The sequence below is a fragment of the Manis pentadactyla genome, chromosome 6 (genome assembly GCF_030020395.1).
Source record: "Manis pentadactyla isolate mManPen7 chromosome 6, mManPen7.hap1, whole genome shotgun sequence".
Lineage (NCBI taxonomy): Eukaryota > Metazoa > Chordata > Mammalia > Pholidota > Manidae > Manis > Manis pentadactyla.
In genome coordinates this window covers 11009150-11031251 of record NC_080024.1, presented here as the reverse complement: position 1 = coordinate 11031251, position 22102 = coordinate 11009150, and the positions used below count along the sequence as shown (strand labels likewise).

The 22102-nt window shown below is 42.9% G+C and overlaps 1 protein-coding gene across 1 annotated transcript in view; it reads left to right on the top strand.

Annotated features, from left to right (window-relative positions):
* Positions 1-8681, top strand: part of RHBDD1 (rhomboid domain containing 1) — a 118507-nt gene extending 109826 nt beyond the window's left edge. Inside the window, exon 8 of the mRNA XM_036913572.2 lies at positions 7719-8681. Within this exon, the coding sequence (XP_036769467.2) occupies positions 7719-7813 (95 nt within the window). The 3' untranslated portion in view covers positions 7814-8681. The remainder of the gene's footprint in view (positions 1-7718) is intronic.
* The last annotated feature ends 13421 nt before the right edge of the window (positions 8682-22102 follow it).

Below are 22102 nucleotides of genomic sequence, written 5' to 3'. Positions count from 1 at the left end.
GTGATCGGATATGTCATCTGCAACAGAATCACCTGGGTGCCCACTAAAATGCAGCTTCCTGGGGTCCAAGCACCACCTAATGCATAGAATCTCTGGAAGTGGGACCTAGTAAGCTGCATTTTTAACAGGCTCCCATTCTTGTGTGCACTAAAGCTTGAGGATTACTGCAGCAAATTGGGCAACTGTCCAGTTCATAGTCTCTCCAAGACTCTCTGGCTGTGCCAAGACCTCTTGCTCCTGAGCTACTGAAGGGCCAGGAACCCAGCTCTGACTCCCGCCTTCCGTGGCCAGTCAGTGGGTAGCTGTTGATGGAAACTCTGCTCATAGAGCCGGGGCTACTGAAAGCCAGGAAGGGGAGAACTGAGCAGCAGGTGCTCGTTAGGATGGGCTCAGAGCAGGTGGCAAGCTGCAGGGCCAGAAGTCAGTGTGGCTCGGGGAGGCATTTTTTTAATTTTTTGAGCTCAATTTAAAGGTTCAATACTCTCTTACCCATGACCCTCTCCTTTGTTTAAATAATGCAATTAAAACTTATTTTTAAAAAAGAAACCAGGATTAAGAAGCAAGAGGAGCTTGGCAATGGGACATGTATCCAGGCCCTGAGGAGGCCACTAGAAGTCCCTGCCCGCCTGCCCTCCGCCACCATGGCCCTACCTGCACATCGCAGTGGCACGCCTCCTCCTGGGGGAAAGGGCCGGAGGGTCAGAGCTGAAAAAGGGCCTGAGGAGGCCAGAGACTGGAGCAGGCAGCTCTTTGGATCTCGGGAGTCCTCCAAGGCCCAGGGGTCCCGGAGTGGGGCCACCACCCTCACCACCGGCGTGCTGCTCAGGCCCTCCCTGCGGCAGGTGTGGGGTCTCAGTCAGAAACATCTGGGGAGGCCGGCCCTGCAGCCACCGCTCCCAGGTGAGCCAGGCAGTTGAAGCTTGACCACTGGCCCTGGAGCTTCTGAGAGGAATGTGGGAATTTAATATTCCAAAGGATTTTCATCCTTTTTCTAGCACTGTCCGTGTATATGTTTGTGTCCATGTGTATATGTCACGTATATGTTTTTGTTCAGAACTCCCTCTTCCCCCCAAAGGACTGAAATCCACATCCATTTGTTTGAAAAAAAACTGCGTGTGACAGTGATTCCTAACAAGAGACAGACACGCCGCTCAGCCTCCCCTTCCTTCCTTCCTGCCCCTCCAGCACGGGGTAGCAAGTGCATGCAGAACTATTTCTATAAGAAATTACAAACAGTTCTTTTCAAAAATACCCGATAGTTAACTACTGAGGCTGAGAAGTTCATAGCTGGGCTTACTGATGAAACTTAGGCCTTGTCAACTGGAGATCCTAAAAATCAATAACTTAGTTATCCAAAAAACTTAACCATTTGCAGTGAGCCTTATCTAAGGTGTAAGGGTAATGGTTCCTGCTGCTTTTTAAACAGATCCTGTCCCCGAGTCAGGGGAGGTTTACAGACTGTAGTTCAGGATGAAAGAAGATGGCTACAAAATCTCATGTCTGGAGCAGAGTAGAAAGGTCTGGTTTGAGTCTTGACACAGCCGCTGACCAGCTGTGTGGCCTTGGTAGCAACATGAAATCTTTATACTTAAATTTTCCATCTATAAAATAGACAAGGAAATTGTACTTGGAGGGGTAAGAAGCGTAAAGACCACATATGATGATATAGATGAATCTCACAAACACAACGTGAAAAGAGTGCGTATTGTATGAGTCCATTTATGGACAAAAACAGACCAAAGAATCTGTGCTGTTAAAATTTGGGGCAGTGGGTGCTCCTGGATAAAGGGCAGTAACGAAGTGAGCACGTGGAGGGCTAGGAGTGCTTGAAGTATTCTGTATTTTGATCTAGATGTTGGTCCTACATGTTCAGTTCATGAAAATTAATCAAAGTGTAGTTTTTTAAAAGGAGGAGAGAGTTGCCCTATTCTAGAGGTCAGACTTGACTTTATGTATATTGCAAGAAACAATAGGCCTGACATAGCGGACCCAATATTTTAGGTTAGTCAAATTGTTAACTGGATTATAGCCTGTGGATTTTAAGTCAGTTGTGGCCCTAAAGTTTCCCCAAATTAGCGTACTAGAATGGCAAAAAAGTACAACAGAGAACGTAGCAACTGAATTGATCTCCATGGGGAGAACTGCTCACTTAGAACCTTTTGTCCCAGAATAAACATGTGTCCCCATGGACCCCTCCTTCAGGCAGACGCCAACTATATTGTATGTTGATGGCCTGGGGCTGACCAAGTCCAGGGCCACCTTATCAGTAGTAACATCTTACAGGAGACAGAACCCCTCTGACCAAGGTTTTGTTTTGGGGGGCACTGGTCTTAGGAGAATCATCCCTTCTAGCAAATCACGTAGTTTTTGTCCCCTTGTGCCTGGCATGCATGTAGCCTTTATCCCCCACCCCTTATAAGCAATTCCCTCTCTGTCCACCATAGCAATGCGCAACCTCACCAGCCAGCTGCTCCTGGGCTCCCTAAACCTAAGTCCCAGTAAACCCCTGTGTCTCATACGGCATCTCCAGGTCTATGTCTCTCAAGCATTTTCCCATGCAACTCACCCACTTGGCCAGCAGTTGGACTGGTGATCACACATGTCCATGTCAAAGCTTCTCATGTTGAGACTCCAGATAGGGTTTCAGACCTAAGAAACCCCCACCACTGCTGACATGATAGGTTGAGCGAGTAGAAACAGGAATATTTTCTCTTTCAGGTTCCATCTACATGTTAACTTTCTTGTAAACCATATGAAACTTGGATGTGTATGGGAGTTATGAGGTTCTAGGTGAATTTCAAACTTTTTAGAGAGAGTCAGGTTAGACAGATAGATTAGATAGATAGATAGATAGATAGATGATAGACAGATAGATAATAGGTAGATTAGATAGATTAGATTAGATAAGATAGATAGATAGATAGATAGACAGGTAGATAGATAGATAGATAGATAGATAGATAGGTAGACAGGTAGACAGGTAGACAGATAGACAGATAGACAGATAGATAGATAGATAGATAGATAGATTAGATAGATAGATAGATAGATATAGATAGATAGATAGATAGATAGATAGATAGATAGATAGATAGATAGATAGATAGATAGATTAGATAGATAGATAGATAATGTCATTATATCATTAGCGATTCAAAAAGTAAAGCAGTCTTTTATTTGTCCTGAAGCACTTCCCCTTTTCAAAGAATGTCCTGACAAATTGCTGGACTTGGGATTTCTTCCAAGCCTTTTTGGTCTTTGTTAGTCAATGACTTAGTAACCATCCTTTCAAAAGGCATTTTTGGAAGCTTTGTAATTCATGGAATTCTAATAAATTAGCATTCTTAAAGGAGGGAATGTGGGCCCCAGGCTGTTGCCCTGATTCGACAATAGAAACCCCAGAGAGCGCTGGTTATTTATTTAAAGATTTCCCAGTTGGAAAAAAAAAAAGGTGTTGCCTCTTTAGCTCCCTAATTTAAGGGAAATACGCCCTCCTTCAACTCACTTTCGCATAATTTCACTGAAAGACATAGAGCACTCATCAGATGCTGGGCAGGATCTGTGAATGCCAGTAAATTAAACACCTCTGTTTACAGGGATGGCGAACAGTAGGGAAAATGGCCATCAACTCATGGTGTTCTTTTTAGCAATTCTTATCTGGATGAAATTGCTTCACCTCCCTTAGATGTAAAATGCAGAGGTTACTGCATTATTTATAAGGGTAGAAAACTGAAAATTTTTCCATCAAGAACCACAAATCAATAAATCCTATGATCTCACTACTGGTGCTATAATTGAGCTAAATTGTCTTAAACTAGGCCCTGTTCCTGAGGTTCTTTGAAGCATGCTCACTGTTTCTTTGAGCAAAATTGAGGGCTGACCTCCATTTACAGGAACACAGAGGCAAGGCTCATAAATACTAATATTCTGTACCAGGTTCATCAGAGCAGGGCCATCTCACCCAGGCCTGTAAATGTTCAATGCATGATTTAACTCAGCAGAGAAAAGGTCTTGGCTGGGCCCTCCAGTTTTCCTAGTGACTGAAAGGCTCCTCCATGGTCCAAAAATGTGCTGTTAACTGGAGGTTGTTAATTACCTTTTTGTATCTATGTCCTAGAAGGCAAATATTTATTAAGTAGCAACTCCACATTTTGTATAAAACACTGCCAAATAGTCTTCAAACAGAATTCAGCTCTTATCTCTTAAGAAGTTACTGTTTTTGTCATTTTTTGTATCTAATACAGAATTAATGATACTAAGGAGTAGACATTTATACACCTGATTTGTATTGATGTTAGAGATGAAAAATCATAACATCCAACACTCGTTCTCTGCACACCTGGCACTCAGCATTTTGTGGGCCATCTCTTCTCATTCTCTCAGCCATCCAGCACAGGACCTCTCTTACTATTCCCATTTTATAGATGAAGCTAAGGCCAAGGAAGGTAATGTACTTGCTCAAGGACGTGTAGCTAAAAGTGGAGGGGATGGGATTCAATCTCAAGTTGTCAAAACTCCAGTGTTGCAGTCACCTTGCCCCACAGTTACCCGTCCCAAGAGAAACAGCTAGAGCCTGCGGAAAAGGAGACTTGCCTGGGGTGTCCCCACTGGCTCCAGCCAGGGCTGGAAGCACCTCCCAATTCCCTGCCAGCACCTCTGACATTCCACCCTGGGAAGCTCGCCTCCTTTTACCACCCCACTGAGGTCTGTCTTTGCTCTCTGCTTAACAAGTGTAAGTACATGTTGAACACACACTTCTAAGACCCTTTGAGAAATGCCTGCAGAGAATCCTGGAGGCTATGGAGAGAATTAACAGGTCATGTGACACAAGTGGAATATATAGAAATGGCATAAAAAATAAATGAAAAGACAGGGAACTGGAAGACTGAGTGGAGCAACCAGCGGCCTTCTTCTCAGGGTGGCACTGACCCAAAGTGCAGACATGACACTAGGTGGGTGGTTGACTGACATTGAATATGTAATTGTCTCTGAAAAATCAGATTAATTTATACTTGAAAATTTTCCCAAAAAATTAACTCCTAGGATTAAGAACAGTATGTAGTGTTCAGTATGAAATGATGTAGTTAAGTCATTCTTTAGAAAATAGGATGGCTTTGATATTATCAAAAACACCGAGTTTGAAGGACTTAAAATATTCATAAAACCAGGCCTGATTACAAGTCAGGTGTTGTTTTTCTGTTGTTATTCCCAAGGCCTTCTGGTGGCCCTCGAAAGCAGAACCACTCTAGTAGCCAGTGGAATTTAAGGGGACCCACTGGAGAGCTTTGTACTCACATCTGTAATGACAGCAGAGGCCCATGGAATTGAGGGCTTTAGACTGGACCTTCTTTATTCTAATTTCAAGTAGCAGTGAGCTGTCCACAGATCCATGAAAAAAAGGGACAGTCTGGGTTTTGCAGGAGGGCACAGGATGGTGAGATGTTAGAGGTGATGGCAATGTGGGGTCATGGCAAAAGTGGGAAGAGATGCATAATGGCGATCAGAAGACCTGGGTTCAGGTTTGTGCTTCCCCTGTGCTGGCTCTGTGACCTCAGGATGTCCCTAACACTCGCTGAGTCTGTCTCCTTATCTAAAATTGGGATCATGAAATTGGGAGTAAAAGCTAATTCTAAATAGGGCATCTTAAAAGGGCTCTGTAGGCCAAAGAGTGGTGGCTGCTCCTTCCCCAGTGCATGTTTTCTACTTCGCACCAGGAAATGGTAGCATTTCTTCTGCTGCCTCAGCCCAGGTACTCCCCGAACACCCTGTGACTGGGTCCGGAGGGCACTTGTGCAGGCTGCTCACTTGGAGAAGAGCTGCACCCAGGCACCTGCAGCCTCTGCCTCTTCTGATTCTTTCCTGCCTTACCCTTTGTGAAACATTCATTCTCAGGCTTTTTCTTTTGGACACTGCGATTCCCTTTGGGAGACTGAGCTTGCTACTGACTCGGCCCCAGCTGCCTGCCCCACTGGAATGGGTGTCACATACAGGCCTGTGCTCATACGTGCAATTAAGAATAGCCTTGTTGTTAAAAGCAACTGTTAAAGGAAAAGCAAGGTTTGGATTCATGAATTTCTCCGTAATTTCAAAGCATTTACCACTCCGAGCAAAGAGAAATTCCTTTTCAAATATATATGGCAATAACCGTATCCAGTAAAGCTGTTAATCTTACAGTATTCATAAAATCTTTCTGGTGAAAGTCTTATAAGCCTATAATGTGCTTGAACATCATCTTTAATGAAAGTTGACAAATTGACATATATTTCACTGTATCAGAAAGCCTTGAAGTAGTTTACCCAGCAGGAGGGAGTGTGGGGCTTGGGCTGCCAGCTCGCTTCTTGGACGTATTAGTGAGGAAGGGCCGCAGGGGCTCAGGAGGGGCTGGTCCTCCCGTGGCCCAGAAGGAAAGCAGTAGCAGACATAGGCAAGCATTGGGGTCTCCGTCACGGTGGGGAAGCAGCAACATAAAAGGGGTGACCTTTTGACTACCTTGTTTGCATATCATTGTCTGACACCTGAAATTCCAATTGTGGACTGAGCAGAATGACTTTTTTAAGTTGAGGTATAATTGACATATAACTATATACGTTTAGGGTGTACAAGGTGTTGGCTTGATACATTTGTATATTGCATTGTGATTATCACAGTAGTGTTAGCTAACACTTCTATCATGTCACATATTTATCATTTCTTTTTTGTGTGGAGACCAGTAAAGACTTAGTCTTGTAGCAACTTTGAAGTTTGTAGTACAGTGTTGACTACACTTACTATGTTATACATTAGATCTCCAGAAGTTACATATCTACCAGTTGTTAAGTCTGTTACTGTTAAACAACATCTCCCTGATGCCCCCAGGCCCTGGTTACCACCATTCTACTCTGCTTTTGTAAGTTCAGTTTTTTAGATGGCACATTTAAGTGAGATCAGACAGGATCTGTGTTTCTCTGTGGCAGACTGACGATTTCACACAGCTTTAACATCTTTTCATCATAGTCTTAATATTTGTCATGTCCATATACCTGCCCATATGTTTATCTTTGAAAGGAACCACTCTTGAAGAATGGGCAGAAACCCTTTCCAGGAATGATTTCCATGGCCCTTTGTATGATCTTCAAATGCTATGCCCGCATTTTTGTCCCGGGGCACAGATACCGGTCGTCATGGTAACCCGGCCCCTGCTCTGGGGCCCACGGAGCCCCGTGGGTGCTAGTGCTTCAAGCAGGCCTGATTCTGACTGGCTGGGGAAGCGCAGGAGGCAGAGGTTACCTGGAAGAGAACGGAGGACCCAGGGGTTGGTCAGGAGAAGACAGAGCACGCTTGGTGGGGGAGTTAAACCAGAGACAGGATATTTTGGGGCATAAAAAAATAAAGTCAAATAAAGTAAGTCCTTGTGGCATTATATAATTTAGAAGTTAAATGAAGCTAATGATGGAGCATGGTGGAAGGAAAAATAAAAATGAGAGGGTTGTCAAGAAGCTTCAGAATGAGTCAAATTAGGTTTGTCGACCAGACCACACTAAAAATACTGATTCGATGTTGAAATTTAGTTTGGACAGCTGAAGTCAAACTATGTTTCTTAGGCTTCGGTATCATGCTAAAATAAAGGCGCTACCCAAGCCATCCGGCTTTTTCCCTTGGACTCCTATGACGCAGGGCCCTGTAAATGTCAGGAAAATAGACAGGCCAGGTTTGACATTCCCTGTGCTTTCTCTCGGCAGCGAATAGCAGAAACAGCCCCCCACCCTACGGATTCCATCTCTCGCCAGAAGGAGAAATGAGGAGACAGCGGCTTCACAGATTTGACAGCCAGTGAGGTGGCCCAGAAGTGCAGGCGGCACTGCCCGCTGCCCAGTCCCTGCCCATCTGGCCCCTCCCCCAGGCCCGTCCCCAGCGTCAGACAAGGGCAGAGGGTGCCGTCCCGGTCCCCCACTGCCCACATGGTCCCTGCCCGTCCTCCTATGGCCCCTGTGAGTCCAGATTCACAAAAACACCAACCCGAATTGAAACCAGACTTGCTGAATGCAGCTCGTGGCTGCCTGGCAGTGACCCTTCTCCTGGCCTTGTTCTCTGAAGCCAGGACCAGTTTGCACACTCCTTGCCCCCACGGCTGCCTCACAGAGCCCCTGCCTGGGTTTGCTGCTGAAGACGGGCTCTCACCAGCCGGCAGATCGGGTGCCCAGCCGGCCCAGAGTCTGACTTGGCAGGAAGTGAGGGACCGTGCCCCAGCCTCCTGGCCCGTGGCCAGGGTGACTTTCCAGGGACAGGAAGTGGCTGCCACCACAGTCTGCTCTGGTCTCTCCCGCTCCCCGGGCCAGCCCACCGCCCGGCGGGTGGTGACAGTGTGCCTGCGTTGCTCTGACACTGCCCTGCCTTGGTGGAATGTTTGAACAAGCCCGAGTGGGAGCTCGGGTGCAGAAGCCACCTGCACACGCCCTGGATGTCGGGCGGCCCTGACGGTCTGGGCCCCCGCAGCCCTGTCAACAAAGCAGTGCAAGTGCCCCATGCAGAGCAGAGCAAAGGACTTCAGTGTTGATCCCTGAGAAATCCCTCTGAGGAAGCTTTTATTCCCTCATCAAAGTGCCTTTTAAATGGCCAGTGTGACAGCCACTTGTCCTGCCCAAGGGTCCAGCACCCTCCCTGGTGCCTGTGTTTCATGAATAAAAGAACTAAATCAAATATCACTTTGTCTTATTGCCACTGAGATATTTATTTTTACAGAGAGTTGGAAGCAGCAAAGACTCTTCCTATTTTGATTGATATTTCTAGATATACATATATATGTATATTTCTCTGATTATATAAGTAATATATATTCCTTATATGCATAAAGCAAACATCTGGAAGGAAATATGCCCATGTGTTAAACAGAGCTTATCTTTGGGGATGGAATACATAAGATTTTGCTTTCTGCTTTTTCACAATTTTATATTGCAGTCTTTTAAAAATGTGTGTATTTGTGTATGTATGTATGTATGTTACTTTTGCAATCAGGAATGCAGATTTATATAATAAGAAATATATAATCATGGAAATGGACTTAATAAATACCATGTATCCATTGAGAAAATTTACAATATAAACAGAAATACAAATATACACTCGCATATATCACCTATATTCCCACCACTTAGAGGCACACGAGGTTAACATTCTGGGGATATTGCTTTCTCAGTTTTTCTTCGTATACATTTGACAAACTTGGAGCATCCCAGCCATGCAGTTTTGCATCCACATCCTAATTTGAACTGACCTGGGCAAAGTGTTAACATTTGCATATAAAGAAGCTAAGAAACCCACGGAGTCCTGGGAGCAGTGACCTGGCGGCCGGCACGAGGATACCTGAGCCCCTACAGTCAACGTACAACTGATGCAAAGCTGCAGCTTGTTTACCCTGTGAATTGTATCTGTGAGTCTGGTAACTACACATGTTTAAATTAAAATGTTCAAGCTAAAAGTTATTCCTTTCTCTCCCAAACTCTACAAATTTGTCTCCCTTCACCACCATCAAAAGTGACCTCATCCTTACACACTGTCTTTTCACAGCACACTCTAAAGGGATTCTGTAATAACACATCTTGCTCCTGTTATTATTAGTGCACAGCTGCACGAAGGTGTGTGTCTTCTACCCTGGGAGCGTGGGTTGTGAGTGGCTCTGGAATGAGGCCTGTGTCTTCTTTGCCTTCCTGCACTTTCCTTGTCTGCCCCGACTGTCACCTAAAGGCTGGCCCTGGCTCCTGGGAGGTGCTCATTAAATGGTTTTCCCCACCAAAGTGTTCTTTATAGTGCATTAAAAGTCCAACCAGTGTATATGGAAGTATTTTTTTCTCATTGCTGTTGAATCTAGTAATAGCTCTTTGCTCTGTTTGACCTACCAGATATCGAGACACTGGAATTGCATGGCGGATGGTATAACTATTACATAATAATATGCATGCCTTCTTTATACATGGAGTGAAACACCACTAAACTTTAGAGATGTGGGGAAAGTAATTTTCATTACAAATACAAAGCAATTGCAGTCATACATTGGAGATACTGTGGGTTTGGTTTTAGCCCACTGCTAAAACCAAAATAATAAAGTATAAACGGCAATGATGCCAATTTCACAATAAAGCAAGGCAAATAAATGTTCTGGTTCCCTAGTACATACAGGACTTACGTTCATCACACTATACTGTAGTCTGTTAAGTGTACAACAATATTACTTATGAAAAAAACAATATACATACCTTAATATAAAATGGCTAAGAAATGCTAACAATGATCTAAGCTTTCAGCAAGCTGTAGTTGCTGGTCACAGATCACCAGAACAAACCAATAATGAAAAAGTTGGAAATATTGCAAGAATTACCAAAACCGGACACAGACATGGAGTGAGCACGTGCTGTTGGAAAACGGCGCCAACAGACTTGCTCAATACCAGGTTGCCACAAACCTTCAATTTCTAAAAGAAAAAAAAAAACCAGTATCTGCGAAGTGTAGTAAAGCAAAGCACAGCAAGATGAGGTGTGGCTGTATCTTAGCACAACAGTGAAGACATTTTGGGAATTACCAAAATTATTTTGTTCAGTTAACAGACTGGCTTGTATTTAGGGCTTATTCTTCTCAATGTCCCATCTTATTTTCTTTCCTACAGTAAGGCGTCTCCAAAGTTATGCTAACAAATTAGAACTAGGTTGAGAAAGTGCATTCGATTAATTATCCCTAATAGGAAAGAAGCATTTAGAGCTGGATATTAGGTTTGGTTTCTTTGCTTACTAGTAATGTCTTGATTGTTAAACATCTGATTCCTGCACTTAATTCAGAATCTTTTCTTGGTTCTTAAGATGAGGGGGTGGTAAAAATTGCTTCCTCATAACGACCTTGGATGTATCGCCTGTGGCCCACAGCTGTGTATGGCTGTTCAAGCTTCCTCTCTCCTCTTGCACTGTCTGCTGCTGAGGGGCAGGCTGGCAGTAAGTGGCTGGTTTAGCAGGACTGAGGCCAGCGATGTCTGGCACTCATCCTACCACCTGAGGGTGTCGGCTAAAGAGCTCGAGAGGTCCACCTCCTGAGATGGACTGTCACACCCATGCCCAGTCTGAGCATCTCTCGAGGGAGTCAGTACTCAGTAAAGAATTGTGATCAATTTAGTCAGTTTTAAAACCTAACATCTCTTCCTTTCCCTCCCAGGTATTATTGCCATCATTTCCTAATTTTTTTTGGCCCCTTGTCTTTCACTTTAGAACCACAGTCTCTCTGTTTAGGACCTCAGTTCATTGAAATCTCCCAATTCATTGCTCTGCTCAGTACTGAAAATACCTCTTCACTCAGTCTACAGAGCTCTGCCAGTTCGTTTTCCAGAATCTACCCTCATCACCTCAGTACCCGGTGTTGTCGCTCTGTGACCAAAAGATAAAGGTCCAACTCGTTAGTCTCAACCTTGGGGTTGAGACCAGCCTTTCAGCCTCATCCCCACTTACACTTAACAGAGGAGTCTGTACTTCTGCTAAATGGCCTCACTGTCCAAGCTGTGAGCTTTCCTGATCCCAAGACTGAACTGTGACATGCTTTTACACGGGAAGCCTTTTCCTTTCTCTCTGCCCATTCGGATTCTCCCTGCCCCCAGATACTACAGTCCAGAATGATCTACTGCTCCTGTTGGATGTTTGTCACAGTTTCCACTGGCTACATGCAATTGCTGGGTGTCCTGCAGTGAGAGGATGTCTTTGTCTTTAGATTGTGAAGTTCATGAGAGTGGTGCCATGGCTGTGTGTCTGTACATCTCACAGTACACTGGACAATGCTCTGTCCGGAAGGTCAGAGCCAATGCATGCTTGCAGATAAGATGAAGCATATTCACACCGTCACCAGTGGCACATGTGAAAGCGTGTGTGTGTTTGCTGATTGACGTTAGTGTAGTTTTTTGTTGTGTTCTTTCCTTGTATCCCATTAAGGAAAGAACTTGAAGGAAAACATTTACCCATAGAAACAGAGCAGCTCAGGCCTTTCCCAGGCCTTCCTAAGATAGCATGCTCAGTGATCAGATGGTGAGGAGAGACCACCCATCATGGGGGTCAGTCTGAAGGTGCACCCCAAGTCACTGCACAAAACCCAAGATTCCAGTATGTCCAGAAAGTATCACCGAGTCCCTGTGACTACACCAAATGTAGCCATGGAACTGCTGCAAGTACGGGTTGGTGTGTCTGTAGTAACTTCATTTTTTCCTCTGTGGTATTATTTAGGGGCATAGAGAGAGTTAGCTTGACATCTTGTTCAGATGAAAGAAACGGACTGGCAGGTTTGAACATACAATTTAAACTTTATGAAGGAACTGAAATATTACTAATAGAAATCACTAAATTTGATGGTAATGTGCATTGTTCAGGAAGAGAACAGGGTAGTAGAATCAATAGAATCATGTGGCTTAAAATGACGCTGGGGTAACACAGCAAAACTTCAGAAACAACACTCTGCGTCATGCCCTCAATAAACGTGAGCCCCTTACCCCAGTATTGAGACATGCTGCTGGTCCCCCGGCGAGGCTCTCTGCCAGGAAGTTGTGAAGGTGTTATTCTTTCACTTTATTTTCCCCCCTTAGTCTTTTGGGGTATGATTTGGTTTTGTTCTCAGCACTTTCCTCCAGACAATGTGACTTAAGAGATTCTTGGTATTTCTAGGAGGTCCTGAAATGTTGTTGTCTTACCTGTAATCTTGAGGTATCTCTATGAGATGCTCTCCCCCAGCAATTTAGACTGTTCTGCATATCCTTAATAGCAGACAATTAAATTGTAATTAAAACAGTTGAACGAGGTCCTCAGAATCTAAGAAAATAGCACCAGGTTCAATCTCCCTGCTACTCCGAGTATGGGCCCTAGGCCAGCAGGGCCAGGAGCATCTAGGAGTTGCTGGAAATTCTGACTCTTGTCCCCACAACAAATGAGTCATAATCTGCATTTTAACCGATCCCAAGAACACATGAATGGACAAAGATGTGGTACATATACATAATGGAATATTATGCAGCCATGAGAAAGAAGGACATCCTGCCAGTTGTGACACCATGAATAGAGCTGGAGAACATTATGCTCAGTGAAATAAGCCAGAGGAAGACAAATGCCGTATGATTTCACTTACGTGTGGAATCTTTAAAAAAAAAAAAAAAGTCCAAGTCATAGAAACAGAGTAAAATTGTGGTTACCAGGGCTTGGGAGGGAAATGGAGAGCTCCTAGTCAAAGGTTTCAAGCTTTCAGTTATAAGATAAATAAATTCTGGTAATCTAACATACAGCATGGTGACTATAGTTAATAATGCTGTACTGTATACTTGGAACTTGTTAAAAGAGTAGATTTTAAATCTCACCACAGAGGAAAAATAAACACATGAGAACACGGATATAAAAGGAACATGTGGGAGAGGGGCAGAAGATGGCGGCGTGAGTAGAGCAGCGGAAATCTCCTCCCAAAACCACATATATCTATGAAAATATAACAAAGACAACCCTTCCTAGAATAAAGACCAGAGGACACAGGACAATATCCAGACCACATCCGCACCTGAGAGAACCCAGCGCCTCGCGAAGGGGGTAAGATACAAGCCCCGGCCCCGCGGGAGCCGAGCGCCCCTCCCCCCAGCTCCCGGCGGGAGAAGAGCAGGCAGAGCGGGAGGGAGACGGAGCCCAGGACTGCCGAGCACCCAGCCCCCGCCATCCTGGCCAGAGCGCAGACACAGTGCGTGCGTGGAGGGCTGGAAACTAGGGAAACAGGGCAGCAAGAACAGTGAGTGGGTGCCAGAGGACATCAGAAAAGTGAGCGGCCATTTTTTTTTTTTTTTTGCTGTTTTGTTTTGGCGAGCACTTTTTGGAAGTCTTAAAGGCATAGGGACCCCAATACTAGGGAAACAGGGCAGAAAGACCGGTGAGCAGAGGCCTGAGGCTGGCACCGGAGAATAAAGAAAAACGAAAGACCACCCTTTTTTTTAATTAAAAAAAATTTTTTTTTTTTAATTAAAAAAATTTTTTTTCTTGTTTTTTTTTGTGGTCGTTGTTTTGTTTTGGCGGGTGCTTTTTGGAAGTCTTAAAGGGGCAGGGCGGGTCACTTAATCCAGAGGTAGGGAACCCGGGATCTCTGGGCACCCTAACCCCTGGGCTGCAGGGAGCAGGGAGGCCCCTTACGGAGATAAATAGCCTCCCAGCCGCTCCTGCTCCAACGCGACTCCACCATTTTGGAGTAGCTGCCCGAGCCAGGCCACGCCCACAGCAACAGCGGAGATTAACTCCATAGCAGCCGGGCAGGAAGCAGAAACCCTGTCTGCGCGCAGCTGCGCAGCACAAGCCACTAGAGGTCGCTGTTCTCCCAGGAGAGGAGGGCCACAAACCAACAAGAAAGGAAGTTCTTCCAGCCGTCACTCGTCCCAGGTCTGCAAACTATTCCTATCACCATGAAAAGGCAAAGCTACAGGCAGACAAAGATCACAGAGACAACACCAGAGAAGGAGACAGACCTAACCAGTCTTCCTGACAAAGAATTCAAAATAAGAATCATAAACATGCTGACAGAGATGCAGAGAAATACGCAAGAAAAATGGGATGAAGTCCGGAAAGAGATCACAGATGCCAGAAAGGAGATCGCAGAAATGAAACAAACTCTGGAAGGGTTTATAAGCAGAATGGATAGAATGCAAGAGGCCATTGATGGAATTGAAATCAGAGAACAGGAACGCATAGAAGCTGACAGAGAGAGAGACAAAAGGATCTCCAGGAATGAAACAATATTAAGAGAACTGTGTGACCAATCTAAAAGGAACAATATCCGTATTATAGGGGTCCCAGAAGAAGAAGAGAGAGGCAAAGAGATGGAAAGTATCTTAGAAGAAATAATTGCTGAAAACTTCCCCACACTGGGGGAGGAAGTAATCAAACAGACCACGGAAATACACAGAACCCCCAACAGAAAGGATCCAAGAAGGGCAACACCAAGACACATAATAATTAAAATGGCAAAGATCAAGGACAAGGAAAGAGTGTTAAAGGCAGCTAGAGAGAAAAAGGTCACCTATAAAGGGAAACCTATCAGGCTAACGTCAGATTTCTCAACAGAAACCCTACAGGCCAGAAGAGAATGGCATGATATATTTAATACAATGAAACAGAAGGGCCTTGAACCAAGGATACTGTATCCAGCACGACTATCATTCAAATATGACGGTGGGATTAAACAATTCCCAGACAAACAAAAGCTGAGGGAATTTGCTTTCCACAAACCACCTCTACAGAACATCTTACAGGGACTGCTCTAGATGGGAGCACTCCTAGAAGGAGCACAGCACAAAACACCCAACATATGAAGAATCGAGGAGGAGGAACAAGAAGGGAGAGAAGAAAAGAATCTCCAGACAGTGTATATAACAGCTCAATAAGCGAGCTAAGTTAGGCAGTAAGATACTAAAGAGGCTAACCTTGAACCTTTGGTAAGCACGAATTTAAAGCCTGCAATGGCAATAAGTACATATCTTTCAATAGTCACCCTAAATGTTAATGGGTTAAATGCACCAATCAAAAGACACAGAGTAACAGAATGGATAAAAAAGCAAGACCCATCTATATACTGCTTACAAGAAACTCACCTCAAACCCAAAGACATGTACAGACTAAAAGTCAAGGGATGGAAAAACATATTTCAAGCAAACAACAGTGAGAAGAAAGCAGGGGTTGCAGTACTAATATCAGACAAAATAGACTTCAAAACAAAGAAAGTAACAAGAGATAAAGAAGGACACTACATAATGATAAAGGGCTCAGTCAAACAAGAGGATATAACCATTCTAAATATATATACACCCAACACAGGAGCACCAGCATATGTGAAACAAATACTAACAGAACTAAAGGGGGATATAGACTGCAATGCATTCATTCTAGGAGACTTCAACACACCACTCACCCCAAAGGATAGATCCACTGGGCAGAAAATAAGTAAGGACACGGAAGCACTGAACAACACAGTAGAGCAGATGGACCTCATAGACATCTATAGAACTCTACATCCAAAAGCAGCGGGATATACATTCTTCTCAAGTGCACATGGAACATTCTCCAGAATAGACCACATACTAGGCCACAAAAAGAGCCTCAGAAAATTCCAAAAGATTGAAATCCTACCAACCAACTTTTCAGACCACAAAGGCATAAAACTAGAAATAAACTGTACAAAGAAAGCAAAGAGGCTCACAAACACATGGAGGCTTAACAACACGCTCCTAAATAATCAATGGATCAATGACCAAATCAAAATGGAGATCCAGCAATATATGGAAACAAATGACAACAACAACACTAAGCCCCAACTTCTGTGGGACACAGCAAAAGCAGTCTTAAGAGGAAAGTATATAGCAATCCAAGCATATTTAAAAAAGGAAGAGCAATCCCAAATGAATGGTCTAATGTCACAATTATCGAAATTGGAAAAAGAAGAACAGATGAGGCCTAAGGTCAGCAGAAGGAGGGACATAATAAAGATCAGAGAAGAAATAAATGAAATTGAGAAGAATAAAACAATAGCAAAAATCAATGAAACCAAGAGCTGGTTCTTCGAGAAAATAAACAAAATAGATAAGCCTCTAGCCAGACTTATTAAGAAGAAAAGAGAGTCAACACAAATCAACAGTATCAGAAACGAGAAAGGAAAAATCACGACGGACCCCACGGAAATGCAAAGAATTATTGGAGAATACTATGAAAACCTATATGCTAACAAGCTGGGAAACCTAGGAGAAATGGACAACTTCCTAGAAAAATATAACCTTCCAAGATTGACCCAGGAAGAAACAGAAAATCTAAACAGACCAATTACCAGCAACGAAATTGAAGAGGTAATCAAAAAACTACCAAAGAACAAAACCCCCGGGCCAGATGGATTTACCTCGGAATTTTATCAGACATACAGGGAAGACATAATACCCATTCTCTTTAAAGTTTTCCAAAAAATAGAGGAGGAGGGGATACTCCCAAACTCATTCTATGAAGCTAACATCACCCTAATACCAAAACCAGGCAAAGACCCCACCAAAAAAGAAAACTACAGACCAATATCCCTGATGAACGTAGATGCAAAAATACTCAACAAAATATTAGCAAACCGAATTCAAAAATACATCAAAAGGATCATACACTATGACCAAGTGGGATTCATTCCAGGGATGCAAGGATGGTACAACATTCGAAAGTCCATCAACATCATCCACCACATCAACAAAAAGAAAGACAAAAACCACATGATCATCTCCATAGATGCTGAAAAAGCATTTGACAAAGTTCAACATCCATTCATGTTAAAAACTCTCAGCAAAATGGGAATAGAGGGCAAGTACCTCAACATAATAAAGGCCATCTATGATAAACCCACAGCAAACATTATATTGAACAGCGAGAAGCTGAAAGCATTTCCTCTGAGATCTGGAACTAGACAGGGATGCCCACTCTCCCCACTGTTATTTAACATAGTACTGGAGGTCCTAGCCACGGCAATCAGACAAAACAAAGAAATACAAGGAATCCAGATTGGTAAAGAAGAAGTTAAACTGTCACTATTTGCAGATGACATGATACTGTACATAAAAAACCCTAAAGACTCCACCCCAAAACTACTAGAACTGATATCGGAATACAGCAAAGTTGCAGGATACAAAATCAACACACAGAAATCTGTGGCTTTCCTATATACTAACAATGAACCAACAGAAAGAGAAATCAGGAAAACAACTCCATTCACAATTGCATCAAACAAAATAAAATACCTAGGAATAAACCTAACCAAAGAAGTGAAAGACTTATACTCTGAAAACTACAAGTCACTCTTAAGAGAAATTAAAGGGGACACTAACAGATGGAAACTCATCCCATGTTCTTGGCTAGGAAGAATTAATATCGTCAAAATGGCCATCCTGCCCAAAGCAATATACAGATTTGATGCAATCCCTATGAAACTACCAGCAACATTCTTCAATGAACTGGAACAAATAATTCAAAAATTCATATGGAAACACCAAAGACCCCGAATAGCCAAAGCAATCCTGAGAAAGAAGAATAAAGTAGGGGGGATCTCACTCCCCAACTTCAAGCTCTACTATAAAGCCATAGTAATCAAGACAATTTGGTACTGGCACAAGAGCAGAGCCACAGACCAATGGAACAGACTAGAGAATCCAGACATTAACCCAGACATATATGGTCAATTAATATTTGATAAAGGAGCCATGGACATACAATGGCGAAATGACAGTCTCTTCAACAGGTGGTGCTGGCAAAACTGGACAGCTACATGTAGGAGAATGAAACTGGACCATTGTCTAACCCCATATACAAAAGTAAACTCAAAATGGATCAAAGACCTGAATGTAAGCCATGAAACCATTAAACTCTTGGAAGAAAACATAGGCACAAACCTCTTAGACATAAACATGAGTGACCTCTTCTTGAACATATCTCCCCGGGCAAGGAAAACAACAGCAAAAATGAGTAAGTGGGACTATATTAAGCTGAAAAGCTTCTGTACAGCAAAAGACACCATCAATAGAACAAGAAGGATCCCTACAGTATGGGAGAATATATTTGAAAATGACACATCCGATAAAGGCTTGACGTCCAGAATATATAAGGAGCTCTCACGCCTCAACAAACAAAAAACAAATAACCCAATTAAAAAATGGGCAGAGGAACTGAACAGACAGTTCTCCAAAAAAGAAATACAGATGGCCAACAGACACATGAAAAGATGCTCCACATCGCTAATTATCAGAGAAATGCAAATTAAAACTACAATGAGGTATCACCTCACACCAGTAAGGATGGCTGCCATCCAAAAGACAAACAACAACAAATGTTGGCGAGGCTGTGGAGAAAGGGGAACCCTCCTACACTGCTGGTGGGAATGTAAGTTAGTTCAACCATTGTGGAAAGCAGTATGGAGGTACATCAAAATGCTCAAAACAGACTTACCATTTGACCCAGGAATTCCACTCCTAGGAATTTACCCTAAGAACGCAGCAATCAAGTTTGAGAAAGACAGATGCACCCCTATGTTTATTGCAGCACTATTTACAATAGCCAAGAATTGGAAGCAACCTAAATGTCCATCAATAGATGAATGGATAAAGAAGATGTGGTACATATACACAATGGAATACTACTCAGCTATAAGAAAAGGGCAAATCCAATCATTTGCAGCAACATGGATGGAGCTGGAGGGTATTATGCTCAGTGAAACAAGCCAAGCGGAGAAAGAGAAATACCAAATGATTTCACTTATCTGTGGAATATAAGAACAAAGGAAAAACTGAAGGAACAAAACAGCAGCAGAATCACAGAACTCAAGAATGGACTAACAGGTACCAAAGGGAAAGGGACTGGGGAGGATGGGTGGGTAGGGAGGGATAAGGGGGGGAGAAGTAGGGGGGTATTAAGATTAACATGCATGGGGGGGTAGGAGAAAAGGGAGGGCTGTACAACACAGAGAAGGCAAGTAGTGATTCTACAACATTTTGCTATGCTGATGGACAGTGACTGTAAAGGGGTTTATAGGGGGGACCTGGTATAGGGGAGAGGCTAGTAAACATAATATTCGTCATGTAAGTGTAGATTAGTGATAGCAAAAAAAAAAAAAAAAAAAAAAATAGGGCAGTTCCTGTGTGGTAACCTCCAACGAGTTCTACACAAGGGTATAAAGGGCATATAAAAGTGTAGGCAAAGGGTCTGTTTGTGTTTATACAGAGGATCAAAGCCTAATTGGGCTACCCCGAAAATGAACTAAGATACGATATGAAAAAGAACTTCCAACATCTGCACTCTCTGGAAGACTCATGCCAGAAAATGATCATCAAAAAACCCCAACAAAGATCCACGCACTGCTACAGCTGTAGATGCACTCATCCCACCAGTTCCTGGACTTGCCATGGGAATGAGGAAGGAGATATCTAAGCTGGCCTGTGCATACAGTAAAACAACAAAATTGGACTGGATCAATACTGTTGGAACTCAACCAAGAATTTGGAGAAGTGCAAATTGTAGCGCTCCAAAGTCTTACAACTACAAACTATTTACTGTTAAAAGAACATATGGCATGTGAACAGTCCCCAGGAATGGGTTGTTTTAATTTGTCTGATTTCTCTCAGACTGTTCAAGTTCAGTTGGACAATATCCACCATATCATAGATAAGTTTTCACAAATGCCTAAGGTGCCTAACTGGTTTTCTTGGTTTCACTGCAGATGGCTGGTAATTACAGATATGCTTTGGTTATGTAACTATACTCCTATTATGTTAATGTGTGTGTGCAATTTAAGTAGTAGCTTAAAACCTATACATGCTGAAGTTACTCTACAAGAAGATATATCAAAGAAATAATCAATCTTCCCATGTTTTCTTCCGCCTGCTACTTCTATAGCTTTTCTTCTTCCTTCCTAATTACAACCCTTAAATAGAATTCGTGCCTCATATCAAATTTACCGAGTATCATAATTCTTCCAAGTGGTAAAGATACCTCAAGACAAATGCTGGGCATAGAAGCCACAGGGCATAAATATGCAAAGAAGTAAAAAGCTAACTTTTTCAAACAATAAGGCTTCTCTCTCACTTACCAACTTCACATTTCCCTGTATGGCCCCGGAAGATGACTGGTTAGCCAGAGACGGGTAAGATTCCTCAAGGGAGGAACAACCTAAGACAGGCACAGTCGCAGGGGGGCCATCAGGTGAGAAATTGGGGATCAAGAGAGGTGAGGCTTAGAACCTCACCCCCCCGTTCTGAGAGAAATCTTCTGCATACGTGGATGTTTTATTGCCCTGGTCTAGCTTGGATTAACACATAGTCTACAGGCACACACCTGATCACCTACATGTGCTCTCTTACAACACTAAACTATGTTTTCTACCTTTATCTTGCATCTACCTACCACTTCAGCATTTTATTAAAAATAATAATAATAAAAAGAGAAATGTGGTATCCACATATAAATCAAGTATAAAAACCAAATGAGTATTCATATTTGAACTGACTGTTTATAGTTCATAATGCATGAGCAAAACCGAAAGTTTCTGTGATGACTGCCCCTGTACTGTTCACTATGTAACTTATTCATTATGTAAGAATTTGTTCTACATGTAAAAACTTGTTTGTTATGCCTCAGAAGATTGGAGACTGACAAAAATTAGGCTTGGGGTGGAATAATGATTGTGCATTGAGCACTGACTCCCCTATACAGAATTTTATTGTCGTTAACAACCATTTGATCAATAAATATGAGAGATGCCCTCACAAAAAAAAAAAAAAAAAAAAGAAGGACAGACTTCCAATGGTAAAATAAATTAGTAACCGGGATGTAATGTATAGCATAAGGAATATAGTCAAGATATTGTAACAGCCTGGTAGGGTGATAGCTGGAACCTAGAATTATGTATATAAATGTTCTACCACTGTGTTGTACACTTGAAACTCATGTAATGTAATACTGTGTGTCAACTACCCTTCAATAAAAAATAATTATTAAAAAAAAAAAAAAAAGGAACATGTACAAGGATGGCCTCAGGTAATTTATAGGCACCAAAGAACTCGAATTTCCATGTGCACAAATGCATTTTAAGATGATCATCAGTAATCTGCTAGGATTGTACCAACTTTCCTGTCAGATAGAGAACCAGGTGACCTGTTTTCACTTTAGATCTGGAGCTCAGAAAAGGTGAAGGGAGGGATCCAGGATCAGTTTGTGGGGCTGAGCAGGAAAGAGAGGAACTGATCTCAGCAGGAAGTGTACCCTACCTGCAGCCACACACCACTTTCCTCTTGCAAACAAGACACTGATCAGAAGGGCTTGTGATGGGCTGCGTGTGTCAGAATGGGGCCAGCCTCAGGTTCCAGATGGCAGAAGTTGCTATGATTACTCCTCACTCATCATGAGAACAGAATAAATGGTGGTTCCAACCTGCACACGCTGTCACAGGTGGGTTGCCCCATTCACTGTGGGTTTTGTGAAGCAGAATGACTGCTGTGTGACCAGAAGAACGTTTTACTTCTCATTTTAAAGCTTTCCTACTTTCTCCAAACAAATAGATTAAAATGATTGCTGGTTGAAAA